The sequence below is a fragment of the Parus major genome, chromosome 1A, assembly GCF_001522545.3.
Source record: "Parus major isolate Abel chromosome 1A, Parus_major1.1, whole genome shotgun sequence".
NCBI lineage: Eukaryota > Metazoa > Chordata > Aves > Passeriformes > Paridae > Parus > Parus major.
The window spans coordinates 48,149,254-48,172,011 of NC_031773.1; the positions used below are offsets into that span (position 1 = coordinate 48,149,254).

At 45.9% G+C, this 22,758-nt stretch overlaps 1 protein-coding gene across 3 annotated transcripts in view; it reads right to left on the reverse strand.

The window, feature by feature from the left end:
- Positions 1 to 22,758, reverse strand: part of CACNA1I (calcium voltage-gated channel subunit alpha1 I) — an 84,861-nt gene that overhangs the window by 17,045 nt on the left and 45,058 nt on the right. For all 3 annotated transcript variants that reach the window (XM_033514653.1, XM_033514652.1, XM_033514651.1), the window contains exons 9-25: positions 16,924 to 17,075; positions 16,180 to 16,365; positions 15,386 to 15,503; positions 14,770 to 14,925; positions 14,229 to 14,319; positions 12,086 to 12,288; positions 10,556 to 10,972; positions 9,568 to 9,668; positions 8,456 to 8,579; positions 7,548 to 7,616; positions 6,496 to 6,680; positions 6,017 to 6,143; positions 4,818 to 4,943; positions 4,259 to 4,348; positions 3,671 to 3,863; positions 2,429 to 2,580; positions 576 to 685 (exon numbers count right to left, since the gene is read on the reverse strand). In XM_033514653.1, the coding sequence (XP_033370544.1) occupies positions 576 to 685; positions 2,429 to 2,580; positions 3,671 to 3,863; positions 4,259 to 4,348; positions 4,818 to 4,943; positions 6,017 to 6,143; positions 6,496 to 6,680; positions 7,548 to 7,616; positions 8,456 to 8,579; positions 9,568 to 9,668; positions 10,556 to 10,972; positions 12,086 to 12,288; positions 14,229 to 14,319; positions 14,770 to 14,925; positions 15,386 to 15,503; positions 16,180 to 16,365; positions 16,924 to 17,075 (2,600 nt within the window). The remainder of the gene's footprint in view (positions 1 to 575; positions 686 to 2,428; positions 2,581 to 3,670; positions 3,864 to 4,258; positions 4,349 to 4,817; positions 4,944 to 6,016; positions 6,144 to 6,495; positions 6,681 to 7,547; positions 7,617 to 8,455; positions 8,580 to 9,567; positions 9,669 to 10,555; positions 10,973 to 12,085; positions 12,289 to 14,228; positions 14,320 to 14,769; positions 14,926 to 15,385; positions 15,504 to 16,179; positions 16,366 to 16,923; positions 17,076 to 22,758) is intronic.

Consider the following 22,758-nt stretch of genomic DNA (forward strand, 5'->3'; position numbering starts at 1 on the left):
AAGATAGAATTTTTCCATTTTCCCGTGAAAGAAAGGTACTTGTCTCCAGTTTAGCCTAAACATTTCCTTATGTATGAGTTCAAGACCCACTCTGAGTCAGCCTATATGGGCTTTTCCAGAGAAACAGAGATTCACTTTGCACACACCCTGTGCAGCCAGAGGCAAGCCAGCCTGATTTGAAAGCATGGAGCTGTGTTACTATGGTGCTATGCTTTGACTAATGGGCTCAGCTTTTTACGGCCTTACTACCTTGAATCAACTTTGCTATATATGTTCTGCTTCAGCATGCTCACAGTTTGCCTTCAGGGCAGGAAAAAAAATGTCTCTCTCTAACCTCACCTCCTTTACTTTCTTGCCTAACCAGCAGACTCTAACCAAGAGGCAATTTTTGGACAGCTCTTGCTATTGCCTAGGCATTGCAGCTTGTGGAGGATGAGGTTAGGTCCATGCTGTGCAGAACTGGGAGGCAGTCAGAGCACTCTGCCACCACTTCATGGTCTAGATAGGGCACCATCCCCAAACCTCTACCCCAAACCCAGCTGTCCCACAGCCACAGCTGACAACCCTCTGCTCACCTGTCTTTGAAGAATCGTCGCAGACCAAATGCCACCAGCTTGAGGACTGCCTCAAACACAAAGACAGTGGTGAACAGGTAGTTGCAGTACTTGAGGGCGGTCTCCAGGGACTGCCACAGAAAGAGAGGGAAAATAATTGAAGCAAAAGCGACATCCAACACATAACCCCCTGTGTGGGGACTCTCCTAAGTGCCTGGAATTCATCCTGGTGTGCGGAAGCTGCCCCAGGTATTCACTTTGGGCGGGAGGGAAGCTGCCCCATGCTTCTTACCTACTTAAATATGGAGGTTGCCTACTAAGGGCAACCACCAGCCAGCCCCTCTGCCCCTTGCTCTTCCCAGGATCAGTTACTGCTCCTTTATCCTGTACTGTTTGGCATGATTGGGAGGAGGAGGCCATTGCAAGAGAATCCATGACATGCCATCAGGCTTTTCTTCTGCCAGTAGCCCATGCCACCTGAATGATATCTTGCCAATGGCACTGGCACAGCTATCAACCAGGAGTGAAGCACAGGGGTTACACAAGGGTTACACCTCTGGTGGTGGATTCAGGTCATCTCTGACCAGAGGAAACCCTGCTGTGCCTTGGTCTGGGGCCAGCACATCACATCTCTGAGCTGTTTGGCTTCTGGGTTTTTTACGTGCTGCCCCTTCATGACCACCAGAAGCCATTGTGAGCAGTGGGAATCTTTTGGTGGAATTTTGTGCTGGAAGGGTTTGAAGTGCTTTGAGAAGATTGTTTAACAGAGCCTGACAGCAGGCTGGCTTGGCTGGAGCTGTGTTCCAGGGAAAGGAGCTGAAGAGTAAGACAGATGAGTGACTTGTTGAGGGACAAAGATCTGATGCGAGAATGCCAACAGATAAAGGTTGAGACTTCCTGAAATATAAAGCTGGGCACCATCTAGGGCAAGATGAAAGCTGGGTAGTTGGGCTAGGTGGGCAGGAAACAGAGGAGCCAGGCAAAAGATTTGAAGGAGAACAGACAGATTCAGCTCCTGATCAAACCTGAGCTACCTCTGACAAGCTGTTCAGAAACCAGAGCTGTCACATAAACCAAGGGTCTTCTGAAGAGAAAACTGAAATGTCACTGGGCAGATGTCATGATGAATGCTTTGTCTACATATGGAAGAAGAAGGTTTCTTTGATATGTGCAGCATACATGTTTCCCACCGAAGGCATCTGCAGCTTTGCCGGAACACTGAGAGGTACACGGTCTGTACCCAAGCAAAGTGTAAAACATCTGGCCTCGAAGGTGCTGTATTTGGAGTCACACCCTGCAGCTGAGAGAGGCTCTGCTCAGCACTTGGGCCTTGCAGCTTCTCTTATGAAAAAAAGGTGGCTTGGTAAAGGTGGCCCATCCCATGACATACAACCAGCCACTCTGGTTCTCTCAGCTGACGCCATATGGCAGGGGAATTGGGCTGACATTTGGAAATCTGATGCAAAGCCTGAAGCTCCCAGAACACTGCTGCTTCCACCACTCCTATTAGGATCCAGGGGAACATAAAAAGCAGAGCAGGCAGCTAAATTTGGGTGACCCACATATCCACTTACTAATAGAAAGCACAGAGATTTAATTGCACCATGCTTTCTAGGGGTTTGACTCTTGTTCAGATACCTTCTCTTTATTGATTTTAATGGATAACAAATGTCTGAGTAGGAACTACCTTTCTGGATACACATGAAAATATTCACACAAATTTCCCTACTACAAAACTACTTCCTACAAAGCTTCAACATTAGTTTTTAGAGACACCCAAGCATCCTACTTATGCTGGTGGGCAGTGGTCACCAGAGAGCTGTACCAAAATGACAATATCTGGAGGCACGACTTATCTCCATGATCTCACTCACCACAGGTTGGTTGTAGTGCTCCAAGGACATAGTGACCACGTTGAGGCAGATGATGAAAGTGATGAAGATGTCCAGATAGTGGCTGGTGCAGACCGAATGGATAAGGAGGCGTATGTGGCAGTAGGTAGCATAGTACGGCAAACGCTGCGCCTCTTCAGTGGAAAGAGGGATATGGGCAGAGTTAGGAAGAAATTAGAAGAAAAGAGAGAAATGGGTAAGAAACACTGAGGAGGGAGAAGGCATAAGATTGGTGATAGGTATTGAAAGAAAATGGAATGCAGTTAGGAGAGAGAAAAATCAGAAAAGAATAGGTATAGATAAAGGACCTGAGGAGGAGGGGAAAAAACTTAAAAAAAAAGGAAGGAAAGAAGAAATGGAGAAAAATAAGTAGGGAAAAAGACAAAGAACAGAATGCTAGGAAGAAAATCTGTTAGACTGTGTTTGTGGGAATGGTGCTAAATCAGCATTTCATGTCTTGACAAATTAAGATCACTTATGATAAAAGGAGCAGATGGTTCAAGGAGAGGCCCTGGGGTGTTATAAGAGAGAAGGGGAAAACTGAAGCAGAGGAAGGGAAAGCATGCCCATAGGCTGTGAATAGAAGTCTGGGTAGTAGGGATGATTTCCAGGAGCGAGTATGCTTTAGCAATTTTTATCTAAAGGTAAGACAAAACAGGACAGAAACACCAGGAATAGAAGGTTTCCTTCAACACAGAGGATTTAAGATCCCAAGGAGTGACACTACAACACTGGGGTCACTGGGACACAAAACACAGGGGTCTTCCTCTTTTTTTTCCCCCTTCTTTAAATTTGGGTTTAAACATAAAGAATAGTCTGTCCAGGTTCTTCTTCAACCACCAGCTGAGCTGCAGGAAGCCCAGGTGGGACTCTACCCCAAGCACAGGAAGTGTACCGATGTGCGCACGTCCCATGCCAACAGTGCCTGTCGGCTTGTGCACAGGGGTGTTTTTGGTACATCATCTCCTGAGGAGCAGGGTGCTAAAACCCTTCCCCAGTGCCTTCCCTGGAGTCCCAGCAGACCTCCTCAGCCACCCCTCTTCCCTAGACCGCCACAGTGAGGTGTGTGGTGACACAGCAGTGGTGCGGGGAGGAAGGCTGAGAGCACGGCCACGAGCGATGGATTTTGGAGACCAGCCCATTGGGAAAGAAAAAGAAGAGGAAAAGGTTTTTCTCAGAAAACCTTGGCCTACGAACCAACCAAACACTTAGGCTGTGCCTTACTCCTTCGCTTCTTCTCCAAGCGTCGCAGGCGCTTCTCCTCCCGCCGGCGCGCCTCCTCAGCCTCCTGGTGCTGCCGGCACTTGTGGAAGTTCTCCACCACCACCCCCACAAACATGTTGAGCACAAAGAAACTGACGATGAGGAGAAAGGAGATGAAGTAGAGTAGCATCCAGGGGTTGTTGTTCGTCACTGGCTGGAGTGGGAGAAGAACAGAGGCAGCCATTGTCTTAGCAGTAGAGGAATAGGGATCCAGTGGGTGGCAGCCCAAGAGATTCTGCTTTACAAGGCATTGAAATACTGATGTGTGGGCCAGGAGGGAGCCAGAGAGACACATGGCATTATTGCTTTTTCATTACAAATAGGTAAAGGCTCACTGACCCCACAGCATAGCCATGGCTACACCTCCCTGCATGGACTAGAAAATACCATGGACCTGATCCCTTACAAATAGGTGAGCAAAGCATTCAGAAGGAGCCTGGAAGGAACTCTTGATGTGAGGGAGGTATCTGAAGCAGGATGTTAAAGGATGTTTCAGCCTTATGAGCACAAGGGAAGTGAAAAGGTCCTTTCACAAGAAAGTCCATGTACCTGCTGGTCAACAGCCACAGCATCAAGTCCATTGTACATAATATTGACCCAGCCATCCTTGGAAGCCAAAACAAAGAGGGACATCAGGGCCTGCAACACATAAACAAAATCTGATGTGGAGCCAATGCATCTGGCAGGCAGAAAAAAAAATACTGTGGGTTTATGCTCTAACACAGACAGCACTGAAATACTCTTCCTGTGTCTCTGCACACATCAAAACCTGCTCCTTCCCCAGTGGAGGACATGGAGGGGGTGACAGGAAGCCATATGCAGCCAGATCCACCAGAGGAGAGAGGTTGTGAAGAACATCTGCTTCGTGGCAGGAGAAAAGAGAAAATCAGGCTCTCTGCTGCCACCACTTTTCTTTCCCACTCATCCTGTAAGTGTCATTCTGATACCAACCCTCTAGTGACACAGCTTCTGCATGGACACCCATGCCAAATAACTGCTCCTTCTGGCCCAGTCATTGGCTTTCCAGGTACTGCATCTGTTCCCTGGGGAGGAGACAAACCCCTTGTTGGGTCCCCATCAGAGGGAGGGGGGCTGTGGGCAAACTCACCTGTCCCAGGTTGTCGAAGTTGTACTTGTGGTGCACCCACTTGTAGTTGGCTGCCACGCAGTCGGAGCGGTTGGTGATGTTCCTGATGTCAACCCCCAGGCAGTGGTAGAACTTGCCCTTGAAAAGCTGCAGGAGGGGAGTGATTCCATCAGGGTCACTTTCCCCACAGGGTTCCCCACAGGGTTCCCCATGCTCCCTGGGATGTACAGAAGTTGCCAAGATGCTGCATGGCCTGCAAGACTGCAAGCCACATAGAGCACGACAGGGACATCACCAACACAATGTAGAGCACAGACTCAGCCATTGCAAAGGAGCCAGGACCACCCTTGTGAGCTCACACTTGGCTTTTCAACCTCCTCCATTGCCCCAGGCCAGCAGTGACTGCAAGCCCACCATCTGACAGCCCTTAAGGCAGCCTTTCTGGGTACAAAGTGAAAAAGTATCTTCTAATCAGTCCCCTAGAGTAATCTTCCCTCCCTGATTCCCAGTTACTGAGAGTGCTGATGGGATCTCATCTGAGGGTAAAGAACCAGAAAAAAACATCCTCTTCTTCTCATATATATTTATTCACAAAGCTGCACTGCACTGCTGTGACTCTTCTGCCCAGGGCTCCTTTCCCCATATGGAAGGTACTGGATTGTGCATTTGTACAGATGCATCAGAGCAAACTAAGTATAGCGCATTCCCTGAGATGGAAGTAACGCCCACACCCTTGCTCCTCTGCAATGCAACAGACAAAAATAAAGAGGATTAAATAAAAAAATTAAAGAAGTTTGTGGGTGGATTTAGGGCTCAGAGTGAGGGGGAGAAAGAGAGCTGACTGGAGGCAGGGTTCATGTGAGCAGGCACTGAACTGCTTGCCCTTGTGGGGTGACATGGATGGGTCCAGTGAGCTCTGTGTCAGCCCTGGGCTCTCCCTATGGCACTAGCCCAAACCCTGACCCAGCTGCTGCCAGGTGTGAGCATTAACTCCTGTCTCTCACATCCAGCAATGCCTGTGCTTGCTGAGCACCTGTCTGTGCTTGCCAAAGGCTGTGTCATTGTGGAGATGACTTGTGGAAGAGGGCAAACACAGAGAATTCACCAGCTTCCCTGTCTCTCCTGCTCTGCTTGGCTCCCTGTGTCTGCTACAGGACCTGGGGCACAGGTGTCCATGGCAATAGGGCTCCAGGGCAGTTTGATGGACAGTAACAACCTACCTGCACTCCCAGGATGCCAAAGATGATGAAGAAAGCACAGCAGATGAGGACAATGTTTCCTATGGGCTTGAGGGAAGAAATGAGTGTCTCCACCACCAGCTTCAGACCAGGGGCTCGACTGATGACTCTGGAAAAGAAGCAAGGGGAAGGATGACAGAGGGACAGGGTGGGGATGTTTGGCCTAAGCTAAGCATTTGCAGCAGCAGCAGCAGCAGCAGACCCCTGTCTCCCTGTGCAGTGACCCCTCAGTGGAGATCCCTCCCCTGTGATCAAAAATCCTTTTCTCTCCCATAGATTTTTTGTTTGATGAGGTATCTCCAGCATCAAACCCATATGGCTAAGGAGGACCTCCTTGTGGCTTATTGCTTGTAAGTGGAATATCTACACTTTGCCTGGCACAGCTGGATGTGACCCTGGGACCCCTCCTGGGGATAACCAGTGGGAAGAGAGGGCCGAGCAGGGCTCGGTGGGGTTCTGACCGGAGGGGACGTAGTGTGCGCAGCAACCGGAGCACTCGCAGCACCCCCAGGATTTTGGCACCGCCAGCAGAGGCCACTGAGACCACAATGTCAATGAGAGACACAAAGACCAAGAAGCCATCCAAGACGTTCCAGCTGCTGCGGAGATAAGCTTGGTCCCCAAAATACAGGCCTAGAGAGACCACCTGGAAGAGAGGGGAGAGAAGAGAGCGTGAAATGGCTCCTATGTTACTTGGTAGAGAGCAACTATGGAGAGAATGGGAGGAGAAGGAATAGTTATTAATTCCTCATGACACTGAAGTTGTCATCTCAATCTTTTCCTTTCACCTGGGTGTCTATAAAGGAAAACATCTTTTTTCTGCCTTCCTGAGTAACATGGCACAGTAGGGGAGCCACAGGAAACCTTTCCCTGCCACACAAGACTTTGGGGAAAGTCTCCCAGTTCAGAAATCACCTTGGAGGTAAAGTCAGGCACTAAATCCATACTTTGGCTCTTAAAGGGGTAATTTGTTTGTCAGCAGTTCTCAAACACAGTGAGTGCTACAGAAATTGATGGCCATGGGAAGATATTAACATCCTGCAAATCATGGTCAAAATTCAGATATTAATTTTAGGGGTTTAATTTCCGGCACACAGATTTAGAACTTTTTCCCAAACATGAGAAGGTAGTAACAAGGTTTTCTGATTTTTGCAAAGTACTTTTACATCTATGGAATAATTATCTCAACTTTGAGCTTGTCATAAATATTGTAATGTCCCCCATTCTTGCTCCAGGAGAAACGGAATGGACATTTGACATCATTACAAAATCCATACTTGAATGCCAGCTATCCTTCATGAATACTAAGATTCAACTGGATCTAATGCCTACAATAAACATCTCTATGCCTAGCAAGACAGGACTGAACCCCAGGCAACATCTGCCTTTATAAAGGTAGAGGGAAGGATTGGTGCACTGAGAAGATGAACAGATTTTAAAAGGGTGCTGAGCAGACATGAACAGTGTTTGACACTGGAAAAAGGCTCTGAGCTGTTCATCTCCAGTAACTTACCTTCAGTGTCATCTCAGCTACAAAGATTGCTGTGAAAATGTAGTTGGACACAGTGAGAAAGATTCTTTCCTAGAAAAAAATAAAACAAAACAAAAAACAAAACAGAGAAAGATCTTAAATGTATTTTGACTACTTCTTGTTACTCTGTCAGGCCCCTTTGATGATCTTGATATTTTTGCATTCCTGTGAAGGGTCTGAAAGTTGATGAAATAAGGGAGCTGCCCTTTGCAGAGACCAGTGCTAGGCAGCTTTCAGTTCATAGAGTCCCTTGGCTGGGACAGGATCCTATGCAGCTCTGCCAGAGAAGAGTGGATGGGGTTTTTTTGCATCCTGCAAATCTGGTTTCAAGGCACCTTCTGCCCTTTTCTGTCAGTGCTGCTCAGACCTAACCCGCTGCACTGACCTGGGACTCCTTCCTGAAGAGCTGCTGAGCATAGACCACAGATTGTGTCCAAGCGCAGCAGAGTCTGGGAGCCAGCTAAGGCAGACAAGCAGAATGAGTAATTTCATTGCCAGCTGAAGCCACCTCCAAGATAGCCCAGGAGTAGCATACATGAATGATGATGTGCCATTCCTACAGCATGGAAGTTACTTCAATCTTTCAGTACCCAGTCATTGTCCCTTTTGCCATTCATCTCTTATATGCAGGTTTCTGGAGGAGACTTTTACTTTCCAAGGCAGAAGGAACTAGACTTTCTGTATTATAAAGTGGGTTACCCCATTATAAGAGCCTGCAGGGGAAGCACACATTTATGTCAATTACTAATATTTAGGTATTTGAATAGATGAGTTGGAGCTGGTGTTTAATGCTGAAGTTCTTCCAGAGATCACACCAGTACCAGGAGCACTCAGGAACCACCACTGTAAGAGGCTGTGCTAAAAAGTGTGTGACAGGTAATGGTTCTCACCGTGCTTCTGTGTTCAATCTGAGGTCTTTCCAGGGCAATCGTGATGCAGTTCAGGAAGATGAAGGCCAGCACTACGTGGTCAAAGAGCTTGTGAGCAATGACGGTTTGGCAGAGGAGGCGAAACCTGCAAAAGAGTTCCAGTAGGCACCTGTGCCTTGGGCAGAATAAGTTTAGTAGCAAAGGGGACACAGAATTAAGCATTCTGGCCAAAACTGGGCTCTGATACAGCAGCATGTCTGATACTGATGTTCCTTGAAATAGCAGTAGCCCAGGGTGGTACGTGGTCACACAGGGAGCCTGGAGCAGAGCAAGGGCAGAGCAATGAGCTGAACCTCCACTGATTTCCCCAGTGCCAGAGTAGTTTCCTAAACACTATGATGCTGTGCTCCTCTCTTGCCCTCTAAAGAGGCTGAATTGCAGTTTTCCTCCCAAACTCACACTTTGTACCACCCCACAGCGAAGAGACCACATGCCGAAAGCTGAGGAGAGGCAAGTAGGGTGGCAGTCGTGGGGGCCACACTTCTGAAAGAAGTGTACATCAACACAGGTGTCAGAGCAAAAAGCTCTCCCTCATGGCCTGTAATGAAAGCCCTTTCTTTTCAAGGGACAATATGCATGGGTGAGAATACTGTTGGCTGGGGTACGTGGACATTTTCTCCTGGTGAGATCTCTTTAACAGGAAGAATTCCAACTTTACCCTAAAAGGTGTGATATAACTGCTGGTAAGTTGATACTGGGACTGTAAATTAAATGAAGATGCTATTCTGGTACCAGGGGAGGAAATATCAGTATATGGAGTCATCAATAATACATTCTTTATCCTCTTTGTGTTAACATTAGTATTCCCTGCCTTGCTTTGCTATAAATATTTATGATTACAGAAAATAAAAATGGGATGCTCCAAAGTGAAGGAAGATCACAATAGTTATTTAGGATGCTCAATTCTCCTTTCATTGCCAGAATCTAGGAAGAGAAATGTAGAAGGGACAATGGAGGAGAAAATACACATTCTTAGCTGGTAAGTTTGCCACCTAACATCAGGGGATACAGCCAGCAGAGCAACAGAATCTGTCCCATCTTCTCAACCCTCTCATGGCAAAAACTGCACAAACCTGTTCTGTGGAGAGAAGAGATATATGGACCAGTCTTCCCGTAATTCACACCAGTCTGGCTTATAGACTTCCATCATCTTCCGGATGCGAAAACACAGGCTCTGTAGGGATGCAGCAGAAGCAATTGCCACTGGTCACCTTCCCACTTGCCTGAGAGAGACATTCTTCCTTTCACATCTGACTCAAACACACCACTACCTGCTTTTCTTTAATTCCTCAACTGAGAAAATCAACTCAAAAGCAACTAGTCTTGGAAAAGAAGGTAGAAGCTTCTTTGCCAGGTCTCGTTTACCTCTTGGCATCTGGTTTCCTCCCCAAACCATGAAAAACAAACCTACTGGTGTCCCTTCTACAGTAGGACACTGTCCCATGATGCCTTCTTAGAGGTGTTGGAGGGACTGTGTTACATGAGGGCAATATTTCCTCCCTACCTCAGCTAAAGGAGAAGACAGGACAAGAAGGCTTTCTGTTGGCACTTGGGCTGAGAATTTCATACAGACATTTATATCTGTTCAAATTTCTACTGACTCTCACTCCACTTTTTCCACCCTTTGATCCACTCACAGATTGCTGTCCCCCAGGCTGATACCACAAAGCCCATTTGCCTTGCCTGTGGTGCCTGTGCTTCCTGCTCTGGTCTGCTGATGTTCCCCATGCAAAACTCTCACTGTTGCACAGCTGGACCTCTCCTATCTTTTAGAAATCACTGGCTGCACTGCTCTGAAATAGCAGCCCCTGAATGACCACATGTACATCTCACATCTGCCTTCCTCCCACCATACACCTGCCTTGCAGGCAGCCTGACAATGTGGTGTGAGCTTTTCTGTGCCTAGAAGGTCCTATCTGCATTCAGTGCTGTCCTCCAGCTTTCCTAAAGCACCTTTGCAAGCCTTCCCATCCACATGCAAGAAGACTGAAATTTGAGGATGGATTTGAGGTTTCCCAGAGCACTGTGATGTAACTCCAGGCTCCTCCACCAAGTACTCACATAATCTATTTCATCATCATCCTCTCCCCGTTCTTTGTGGTTGTTCATCTTTGGGAAGATCTCCTTGACAATACTGGGCATTTTGCCATTGCAGTCCTGATGCTCACTGGCCCCAGGCGGTGCTCCCAGCCTGTGGGTCACTCTGTGGCCAGAAGGGACCGAGGCCAACTCCAGCAGGTCACAGGAGCCTTTGTTATCCAGAGAGAGTGTCCGGCGGTGATGAAACACCCTTCCTGTCCCATCCGGCTCCCCATCTGCTGCCTTGTGCGTTTCCCCAGACAGGAGGGACTCATGCTCAGCTGAGGGAGGTTTGTGTTTCAGGCTGTGTCCCCTGGCCAGGCTGTTCCAGCTGGAGCGACGGCTTCCCCAGGCTCCGCTGCGGCTCCAGGCGCCGTAGTGGGAACTGCGGGAGCTGGACTGTAAGAGAGTGGGATGGGGACTCAGTGGCTCAGGGCACAAGGAGGGTGCTTGTGATCCTCTCTCAGATCACAGACTTCTCCCTGAGCCCCTGTGCCAGAAGGCTGCCATTTATCAGACACTGAGCAAGTTGCATGGTGGGAATTCAGCAGCAATCTCTGTAAATCTGACAATGAATTGATAATGAGTTAGCAATGGTGTTGACTGTGATTACTTTATAGCACCATCTGTGTGCAAAGCACTTTCAGGGAAGGTAAGTAATAAAGCCAAAGGCCAGGTGCCTAATACTGTTACTTACACCAGCACAGAGCAACAGTAAAGCTCTCAAAAAACCTGATGGGGAGCTTTTTACATTATGCTGGGGTTAAGGATAACACAAGGCACAGGGTGATGGATCATCTGACACACCATCTTTGAGTCCAGTGTTAGTAAAAGGGAGAAATGAGAGAAACAGGCTTGTTACAGTCTACTCTAACCACATCAGCAAGGTATCATGTAGTATGTGGCTGCTAGCTCTCCCTGTTTGGAAATAACAGGGGCATTTAAGCACCGAGGCACTCCCCAGAGCTGTGTATGCCAGTGGGTAGAAAGCCCAGAAGTTGACGTTACAAGGTGGACAGATCTGAGATGAGCTGGTTAGACAACCTGCAGTGCTCGGGGAAGTGCTATGCGGTAGCAGAATCTGCTATGGGGAGGTCAAAGACAAAATTTCCACTGTTACAAAAGCTGATACAATCCCATCCATAATGGAACTTGGTGCTTCTGGCATCACCTCAACTCAAGGCATCATTTTGTGTCCTTTAAGAAAGCAAGGAAAAGGCAAGGAGGAAAAACATGTTCCACTGTAAGAGTGAGACTGTCTTTTTGATGTTCTCCCCCTCCCAAACCCAAAGGAATATAGATATCTAACCTGGAAACAGACTTCAAAAATCTGGAAATTTAGAAAAATAATGTGAACTGATCTGGATTCTAAAGACAGGCAATGCTGTTGCACTAGAAGCCTACAGCAGCAGTGCAATCCTTCCCAGAAATGCCCAGATGATGGCAGAAAGCCAACAAACTGCTTGGCCTTCAGAAGAAGGGTATGACACACGTTTATACTCCCTCACTCACCAAGGACCGCTGGTCATAAGTCATTCTCCCCAGGGACATCACACTGCTCTTCCGGGAGCCAACAGCAACACGGATCTGGTCAAGTTGCAGTGAGTTGCGTGAAGAGTTGGTGACTCCCCCAGAAACCACTGGTGGGTTGGAAGAGGGCAAGGATGGGTCCAGGTGCCCATTAGGTGTCACAGGAATTGCACAGAGTTTGGGATCTAAGTGGAAAAAATGAAGAAAGAAGAATGAAGAAAGAAAAAGGGGGGTTCCTCATGACCCAGTGACTGCTTTGATGCCTAAGCTGTCTAGCAAGTTAGTGGCAGCTGCAGATTGTTAGCCCTTTACCATCAATCAACATCAATTTATCTGATTTAGGGTGTGGTGACAAAAGCAGTGCAAGCTGGGAAGGCTTTAAAGTCATTTCCTCAGCCTCCAAAACTGACCACATCTCTCCTTGGGGACAGACAGATGAGCAGAGTGGTGACCAAGCAGCCTCAGACTGACAGGCAGAGCTTGTAGGAGAACAGGGGGACAAGAGCATGCTTCTGGCAGGCCAAGAGCAGACACCAGCATCTTCAGGTCTCAACAAATTCCACCAGCTGTCAGATTGGCTACTTAAAGCAGTTAGGCTGAAACACTGTGCAAGAGACTGAGATGTAGAGACCACCACAGCCATACATGTACTGAGATCACCTTAAAATTCCTGCAATCATACTGCATACAAAAACTGTATCCCAGTCTATCCTACTACACTGCCCTTCTTCAAACGACTGATCCTTGATCTTCAAGATCCAGGACACTTTTGAGGGAAATCTTAAGTTCTGTAGATGACCAAGAGCATTTTTTAAGATGCATGGAGAGGACAGGGTACTCAATTTTAACACCTGAAAGGACTGGAACAATCACTTTTGTTTGACTTATTGCATAATCAAGGTCACTTATCCGTGCCTGCATGACAGACATCCATGAGTCCACTAACACCTCTGTAACCTCTTCCTCCTCTGTCATCTCAGGGGTTTAACTGCCTGTATTCAGCATAAGCTTTGACATGGTGCAGCCATGTAACTCAAGATAGGGCTGCTTTGAAAAGAGCTAAGTTATGGGAAAAAACTGTGAGCCAAAAACTGGAGCCACTGTTCCCTGCTGCAGGAGCTGCATTTATGCTCAGAAATGTGCCTGTGGTGTTTGTCTGAGTTGTGCTGTGAGTACACTTGTGCCTGTCCTTGCACCTTGCTGATCCTGATCTTGTCTTGCTGATTGGACTTCTTGGCTTGACCTCAGACCTTCCTCACCGCTGTGGGCTTGCCTGGTAATTACTGAACCATTGGCAGACCCTTACTAGTGTCAGTGGGCCTGCTCTGATCACCTTGTGCAGGAGTGTGCAGTGTGGCCCCTGTCCTCCTGCCTGGCTCTCTGTCCCCTTCAACTCCTGGCTCACCATCCATTGCAGAGCAAGTGACTCTTGCTGCTCCCTGCCACCAAGTCCTGTTTGAAGTCTAATACCTCTTGTAGAAAGACTTTCAGTCTTTGAGGGATAGAGACCTTACCAGGCAGCTTGTACTCAGGTTGTTCCCACTGTTAATTATCTCTCCTTGAAAATATATGGCTTTTTTTCAGCCTGAATTTGTCTAGCTTGAGCTTCCAACCTTTAAAATCTCATTATGCTTTTTTCTGCTCAATTAAAGAGCTATCTACCACCACAATTCCCTCCTTATGGTCTACAGCTACAGAGAGAGTGATCAAGTAACTTTCCTGATTTCTCTAAGCTTCATTAGTCTCTCACTATGAGAGAAAGCTTCCAGGTTTGCCTGAGTCCTTTTTACTGTCTCGGTACCCCCTCTCCAAATGTGGGTTTCAGATCTGGATACAGTGTTCCTGAAATGGTGACCCTGAAGATAACCAGAGACAGCCTCACTTCTCACTTCCAGTTGCTGTTCTGGAGGTCATTCAAGAACTGTTTCACTTAGCTACCACATTCCTCAGGATGCCAACATGTCTCTGTTTTTTCCACAAATAACACCACAAACTGGCATAAAGTTCAAAATAAGAATTGGCAAGTTCTCAGAAGTGGGAGTAAATTTTCTGCAGAATCTGCATTTAGATTTCTCACCAAACAGCAGTAGGACACAAGCAAATAATACTGTTTGAGCTATTGTACCTGAGCCTTCCTGGACCTCTTGGAATTGATCAAACTCTTCCATGTTTGAAGAACTCTGATCTTCATCTGAGTATGACCGGTTGGCATCACCCTGGAACACACAAATATAGAAGTTGGAAACTCAAACAGTAAAGATCATTTGTTTTTGCCTTTCATTTCTGGAACAACTGCAAAACTGTCTTTGGCAGTCAGGCATCCAGTGTGATCCCTGGAAAGATCCCTGGAAAGATTTGGGATGGCTGAGAGACTGCACTGCTGCTTTTGGATGGGTAAAGGGCTCACCCTAAAGTAGGTTTTTTGTGTTACACAGAACAGAAATTGTGAATCCCTTCCAGAGAGCCTCTTTCCTTGCAAGGATTAACACTGGGATTTTTTTCTTTTGTTTAATTGAATCCTACCCTAACAAGGGTCATTTCATGAGTGAAATTAAAGAGGTGTGCTACTTTGTAAGTCCTCCAGCCCAGTATCCTCAAAGTGTCACAAAGCATCTTGTTTTAGCATCTCTATTCCTCCTCCTGATGAAGCCTTGGTGGCAGCTCACCTCGGCCTGGAATCCCTCCACAAGAATGGCCACCAGAAGATTAAAGAGTACATAATTGCCAAATGTCATGAGAGCCACAAAGTAGAGGGAAGCCCACGGTGAGGTGGAGGCCATGCCATTATAGAGTACAACATTCCAGTCCTCCTGGGTTAGGATCTGCAAGAGAGGACAAGAAAGTCAAAAAACATGAAGGAAGCACATGAAGGGTATTCCCAGAAAAAGCACAGTCAAAGAATGCACATCAGGAGCAGACCAGGCCTCTGAACTCCCCCATAACCACACACCCACTGCCACTGTCCAGCTGTGGCACTGCACCAAAAACCTTTGCTGAGCAAGAAGAAACAAGAACAACCATTAGGATAGCCATGTGCTGAGGTGAGAGTGTTAAACTTGGGAGTTTACACAACAGGACTGACATTTTCACAATTGTCTCCTAGGAAGGAAGAAGATCCCCTGTTTGAAATACACACCAGTCATTTGGTTCCAATATGCAATTGTTCTTCCTCCACAAACTTCTGTGCTCTCAGGAGTCAGTGCAGTGCTCCTCAGCGAGGAAAAATCACCTGATCCTCTTCACTTTGCCCTGACCCACCCATGGAGAGCAAAGTGGGCTCACCTGGAAGACGGTGACAATGGCCCACAGCAGGGAGTCAAAATTCTTCCGGTCAGGAACTGTATCTCCTGTGTCTGTCCTGAGGCTGAACTTGCAACCAAAGATGTGCATTCCCAGGATGCTTTGGAACAAGATGATGTCAAATATAAATATCTCTGGCACCACAATGAACTCATCAGAGTAATTCTCTTCTCCTGAAAATCTAATGCAACATCACAGCAGCAAGGGGTGTAACAATGCGTCAGACCACTGGGAACTATCTGTGAAGAAGGAACTACATATTGCAGCCCTGTAGGTCACCAAAAAATTGGTTTTCTATCTGTGCTGACTCAGAGATCATATATTCCCTCCAACCTGTCAGTCAGACCTGTTCGCTCGATTGTCCTTTTTGCTCTCAAATGTTTTCATCTTGCTATCAGGGCATCCCTGGCATGCACAGACAAACTTTCTTGGTTGCTTCCTGCTGCTCTTCTGCCAGAGTCAACCTCCAGACTGAAGTGTTCCTGTAGCTAGTGCTGGTTAGCTGGAGACTTCACCTATCCTGCAATGGGACATTATGCTCAATGTCTGTACTTGCTGGTATTATTTTACTGCCCCATCCAAGCCAAAAACCTCAGCTGCTGAAGCCAATTTAAGGCAGGAGGAAGTTCAGCCCTTATGAAAACATAAATGTTTGTCAGTGCTGCCTTGGCCTAGAGCAATGGGCAAGATGAGTTATGCAGTCACGCTCTGAAGCTGCTGTCCCCATAAGCCACACAGTGCCACTCCAGAATACTGTAAGCTGACTGTCTGCTCACCTGAATATGAAGATGAAGAGCATGAGGAGCATGCAGAAGGTGGCTACATTGTCCATAGTCTTCATCAGCACCACAAGCTGGCGGCGCAGCGCTGGCATGAAACGCACCAGCTTCAGCACGCGGAGGAGTCGGAATGTCCTCAGCACAGAGAGGCCCCCGTCTGCCTGGCCAATGATCTCCCAGATGCTATGGTCCAAGGGGCACAGGGAGTACGAGGGACAAATCAAAGCACAAGTGAACAAACCAAAGAAAACAAGGAATAACAATGTTAGGTCTTCACCTTGGCATTTCCAGTACAAAAAAGGGGTGAGAAAGAAAATCTGTCTGAGCAAGACAGAAGTATGAACTACAGGCTTATCCTTGTATGTTGAAAGCTACATTTATGCCTTAAGAACATGAACACGGCAGTACATGTTGCAGGACTGAAAGAAGGCTTCAACATTAAATTCCAGCTAGACAAGATATTCTATCACACTTTAAACCTTTGTAACATCTTCAATTTGTGTATTTTCAAAATATTTCAGCCAATATTTGTTGTGAACTTAACAAGGCAGTTACAATTGCCTCAGCTCTACAGAGGAGAGAACTGAGGAATAGAAATGCTATGTGGTTTGCATAGCACCAGCACCAAGTAATGGGAAAAGACGTCTTGGTCTCCCAATCCCTGACCTTGTGTATCAGCCCAGCTCCTCTCAGGTATTCTTTTCTATGTGTATTTCAGCTGATCCCCAAGGCCCTTGTCACCTGATGATGACGATGATACTGTCAAAGATGTTGTAGGGGTTGCGAAGGTAGTCAAAGAGACCAAAAGCAGCAAGTTTCAGGATCATCTCCAGGGCAAACATGCTTGTAAAGACAACATTGCTGATCTCCAAGATGTTGGTCAATTCCTCTGGCTAGAGAGAATGCAAATTCAGAGAGTCAGAACTGAAAGAGCCCTGAAATTATGGGAAATAAAGTGTTACCCTTCCCAGGGAACAGGGTTTGTAGGGAGTTGCAAATTTCCATGGGTGAGACTGTGGATCTGGATAGCAACACTTGCACTCCAATTCCTTTGCAGATTTGTTACCTTCATCATAGATTATATCCCTAACAACTATTTTTTTCTGCAGGTGATCAGGAGCCTCACAGCCATTCACACAAACAAGGCTGACCAAACATCTCCTACATCCCACCCCATATCCCTTTCCCCTGACTAAAGGCTCCAGTATTTTGTGCAAAGAACTGGAGTATTTCTTGAAGGAGAGCAAAATTGGCTGATTTTCAATCAATCTCTTCCTTCAATAATTTCTTCCTCTGAGGTTTCCACAGGTAGCTGGCACCTCTTTTTTTTTCCTGGCACTTCTTTTTTTTCCTGAAATTTTTAAAACATTTAAATGACAGGAAGACAGTTCCCCGTCTTCCTCTGAACATCACTTCATTCAACTGACCCTTTTCCCTCTATTTTTTCACTTCTTCATTTTTCTCTCCCCCTTCCCCCACCAAACCCTTGGTATGCATTGGTTTCCTGGTCTTGCTCCCTCAGTATTATGCCTCTATCCTCAGAGTGGTATCAATAATTACCCAAGAAAATATCAAACTAGACAAGACAACAGCAAGGAGGACCATAATGCTAAAACCTGCCTGTAAGGGACAGGGAGAGAAGGACAGGGTGAAGGATACAGAAAAATGGACAGCAAGAGGAGGAAAGCAAGTGCACAAGGTGAAAAATCCAAGAATGACTGTTGAAAAATAAAGAGTGTGCATCTTCCTTTGCATTGGTCTGAGCTATGCCTGGCCACCAAGCCACTCTTTTAAGCATCACACAAAATGGATGGGAGCAAGAAAACTGGAAATGCCTGTTGTAGAGAGCACAAGAGGAGAGACGTTCCTGGCACTGTGGAAATGAAGAAGTGCATCCCTGCAGGTCAGAGCCAATATTTTTAGCATTCAATCAATATTAGTGCCCACGAGGAAGGGAAGTCATGGTCTCTCCCCATGGCCTGTAAAATTGCTGTTTTGTTGAAGGGTGTCCTTTGCACGGGTCATGCCTGTTACTTGTACAGCTGGTGGAAAGGGAAGTGAGGGAAGAAATGCAGTTCTTGTTCGGTCTCTCTGCCTGGAGCTGGGGTCTGCTTTAACCCCTGCTCTGAGGCCCCCAGTGGTCAAGATTCTTCCAAGTGAACAAATGAATTGGAAACTTCTCACATCATTGGCTTCCCGTGCTCTTTGTTAATTTCTTGCACTCCTCATTGTAGCTTTTTATTAAAATAGTCCAGGTCTTTAAAATGAAAAAAGAGGAGATGGATCAATTTCCATCCATAGTTACATATGAATAACAAAACCACTCTGAAAATGACGGAGAAAGGAGGGGAGATAAGAGAAGAGAGAGAAGGAATGAGCAAGTGCATGTGGGGAGGAAGAAATGAAGATCACTTCACCAAGACGCAGCAGTAACAACACTTGCTGAGAACAGGAGGTCTATATGTTAAACTGAGATGCCAATTTCAGTCTGAATCAAATCATTATGTCAGTGAAAATATGCAAAGCAAAAACAACAACAGGTTATGATGGTGGATTATCCTCCTCTCTGCTCTCCATACATTCTCTCGTGCCCTTGTAGGGAACAACTGATGTTTGAAAAACCATGCTTGCATCTTGCTTGTGGAAAAGGTCACTTGTTCCTCTGTCTTTCCTTCCCTCCTTGACATCTGTTTCTCTAGTCAATCTTCACCTGTTAATCTGTTTCTAATGGACCATCATCATAATCAGCCCCAGCTAAGCATCCTTCCTAGAGAGAGAGAGAGACAGGAAAGACTGGGCAGAGAAAGAAAGACAGAAAGAAGAGATGGGCGGAGAGAAAAGCAGAAAAAGAGAAATTAAAAAAACAAAACAAAGCTGGAAAGAAATTAAACACACTAACACCCACAAGAAGTAGAGAATGAAAGAGTTGTTTTAAATAGTGTAGTAAAGAAGTAAATGCTGGGAAAGAAAGACTAACACAAAATAAATTAACTCAGGGGAAAAGGAGGTGATAGAGAGGAGCCAGATGGAGAGGCACTAAGGCAGATATGGGATTGCAGCAGTTTCTGGAGATATAGCTAATTTGACAGAGGGCAAAGAGCCATCAGCTGGGGGCCAAGGCTGCAGGGTGGGGTTCACCAGGGGTTGTGTTCTGTGTGGCAATGTCCTTGCTCCTAGGGCGGTGTGGCTGTTAATTTATCCTGTGTATGGATCTCTTTCCAAAATTCATTAAACTATCTAATTCATATCTTTGTGGAGTAAAATCCTTCATCTCTAACAATGTAGATCAAATACTGAGAGTAAAATATATGATTCAGATTTACTTCAGAACTCCTGTCCCATGATCAGAAACTAGAACTGGGGCAATAGAGGGCAGCAGCTCAGCTTTTTTCTCCTTCTCAATTTCTTACTAACTTTGGAGCTCTTTTGCCAGATTTGACTGAAAATATAATTAGTCCATTATCTAGCAGCAAACAGAAACTCTTGCATCATAGGAAAGGCTAAGAAGATACAGATCACCATGAAGCCCCTGCAGGAAAAGTCTGTTCTAATCAGGAGTAAATTTGCAACTGTTTAGAAACTGAAAAGTAATTGATGTGACCTATGCAGACCAGCCCTACCAAACTTACACACCACGGCCTTTGCGATGAGAATATGAAAAAGAAATATTCCATAAAGAGGTCTCTCCAGCCAGTCTATTTTCACTCAGAGTTTTAAAGTCAGTTGGCAATAATTAGAAGAGCCATAGAAATCAGCCATGGAACATACCAACGCTTACATAAGTTTCATCACCACCCCACAACCAATGCAGGATTACAAGATTGTTATACTCTGGTTCTACAAGGCTGAAGTAGCGTGGTTTCATCTACCACTCCAGGGAGACTGTTCCCTCCTCACTAAATGTCAGTATGATGAGCTGGCTTGGACATTTGCTGAATGTTTCTGGCAAGGAGCAAATAACAAAAAGAGAAGCAATAACTGTAAAATATGAACTTGTGGATGCAATAAATGCTGGTACAAAGTGAAATCACACAGGCTAAAGGATATGAAGGTACTGATCCACAGGAGGGGCCTAGTTAGGAAACAGGGGATCATCATCTAATCCACACAGAGAGACCTCATAAAGTACTGATCTGATGTACAAAGGAAAACTGTAAGTAGATACTGGAGAAGATAAACTAAGTCACTCAGCACTTTCTAAAGTGGCTGCTAATAGCAGAGAGGCTTGAGTCCAACAGGCCATTCAAGAAATACATTATGAAAAAGGCAGTCTGGGACATTCAGCTGGGACAAGCTTTTCATCGTCATGCTGAATACGAGAGAAAAGTCAGCAGCACCAGACCCACCATGAATATTAAGAAAAAAATAAGCCTCTTAAAAGGATTCTTCTGGACAGCCACAAGAATCTAATATTTTCTACACTGGATTTTAAAAATAGACATTTCCAAAGAGAGGCAGATCTGAAGAACTGCAAAAACTATTTCAAGCAGGACAAAGCTTGAAATGATGGGGTTTGGCTTATGCAATATCTCAGCAATATCTGAAGGCCTAATACTGAGAATATTACATGGCATATTGCACACTAGTGTAGTTGAATAAACGTAGCTCTTTACAAATTATATCTTGTTATAAGATCATGGATTAAAAATGACTCATAGAAGTGCAGTTTCTCCTAAAATGAGTTGATTTCCCTCACAAGAAATATATATGCAGATGGAAACTGCCTTGGCCACACAATCAGGACAGGATGAAGGACTGGATGAATATGCTAAATTAAGCCAGATTTCAAGGTGATTTGAATATGAGTAAAGTTATTTGAATTGTTGAGGTTAGTCTCCTGGAAGAAAAACACAGTGAATATTAAACCCCTGAATTATAACAAACAGTTTAAATTCCCGTCTTTCTGTCTGTTGGTGAAGACCAGGCAAAGCTCACACTTGTGCTCTGTCCCTTAGGTTCCTGTGTTTATAAGCCTGCAACTTGTGCCTCAGCCCTTAATCTGATGGTTTTGGGTGCTTGGCCGTCTTTCTGGTAAATAGCCCATGAAAAAGCGGAGTGGCAAGGTGCTGGCACACGTGCCATGAGCTGCCCAGCCAGGTATGTCCCTAGAGAGTGGCTGGACTTGTGATGCCCCATGTACCAGAAAATAAAGGCTCAAGAGGTCTCTACAGGCATTAGCCCTGGGTCAGAAGACATCCCTTTGATGAAGTAGCTAAAGCAAGAAAAGCTTCTTCAGTCGTAAGGTGGTGTCACCCTGCAAATCACAGATCCTGGTGGGTGGAGGGGCTTTGCTGGATTTCATTCTGTGAAAAGAGAACAGTCTTCTCTGAGAAAAGACAAGAAGAAAAAGAAAAAGGAAGGAGAAAAAAGTAGGCAAGGAAGCACCAGCCTAAGATGCACTGTTGGCACAGTTTGAGAAAAACTGAAGGAGAGCAAAGGGAGGTGCAAATGTCTCTGTGCTTCTGAGTTAACTGCTGACTGAAAAGAACCCAAAATTCATGGTATGGTCTGAATATGTTTTAGTCTTCTTGTGCCAGGAAAACAGAATTCAGTACACATTTTGAATAAACAAGGCTGCACCACATTTTTCAGTTACTATCAGTTTGACTGACAGCTCTTCTGGTAGAAACAGCATGCAGGGTCATAAGCTTTGCCCAGCTACTTATGGATAAAAACTGACAGTACAGTTTTAAGGACTATCATTAAGGACCTGCTTCTAGAAACTCCAAGGCTGCAGAGGCAGATCCCACTCTGCTGCGGGCTGTACAAACACAGCAGAGGCATCCTAGAAGGGCTTAAATCTTCACATACAATAGCCAGAACATGAGACTGAATTCTCTACCTCCAGCTCAAGTATTCTTCTGTCAAACTATTATTCACTCTGTGTCCATTAAACCAGGATGAACAACGGCTCTCCCTGCTTGGTGATCACATCTCTAAAATAACAGTGGACAGTTTCCAAATTGTCCTGGGCTCCAGCCCTTAGTCATCTCTCTGATATGTGATAAATACTTTGCTCTTTTTTATCTATTTCCATGAGTCAACCCCTCCAGCATCTTCTTCATTCTCCTCTCTACTGAGCTCCCGCCAGTATTTTTCTGGTACTGAAGCATCCAGTGCAGTTTTGAATTCTGGGATCAAATTAAGGTGTCACAGCCTTGTATCAGAAACTAGCTGGGCTTTGAAAATTGGTTTAAAGCTTGATACGTGGGTGGGATGCAGACATCTGAGGCTTCAAATACTGGCTCAGACACTGTATTGCCTCAAACAGGGAATTTAAGATACTCTGGGTCTCACGGTATCTTCATCCTGATACAGCAGAGGACAAATCTGAGTGCCTTGCATGAACTGGGCTCACTGCTTTTCTCTTTGCTGCTTGAGACTGTGCTCAGGACAAGACTTCACCTTGACTCCAGAGCTTCAATACAGTCAGCATCTCAGTAGCGCAGCAATCTCTTATTTTGTGATCTGGGCAGACACATGGAGCGAATCTTGGTCTCATTCAGAGTGGCGGCATAGATCTGAGACGTGGATGTACAGCATGGACTATTGAATGCAAAGTGCAGCAGAGCTACC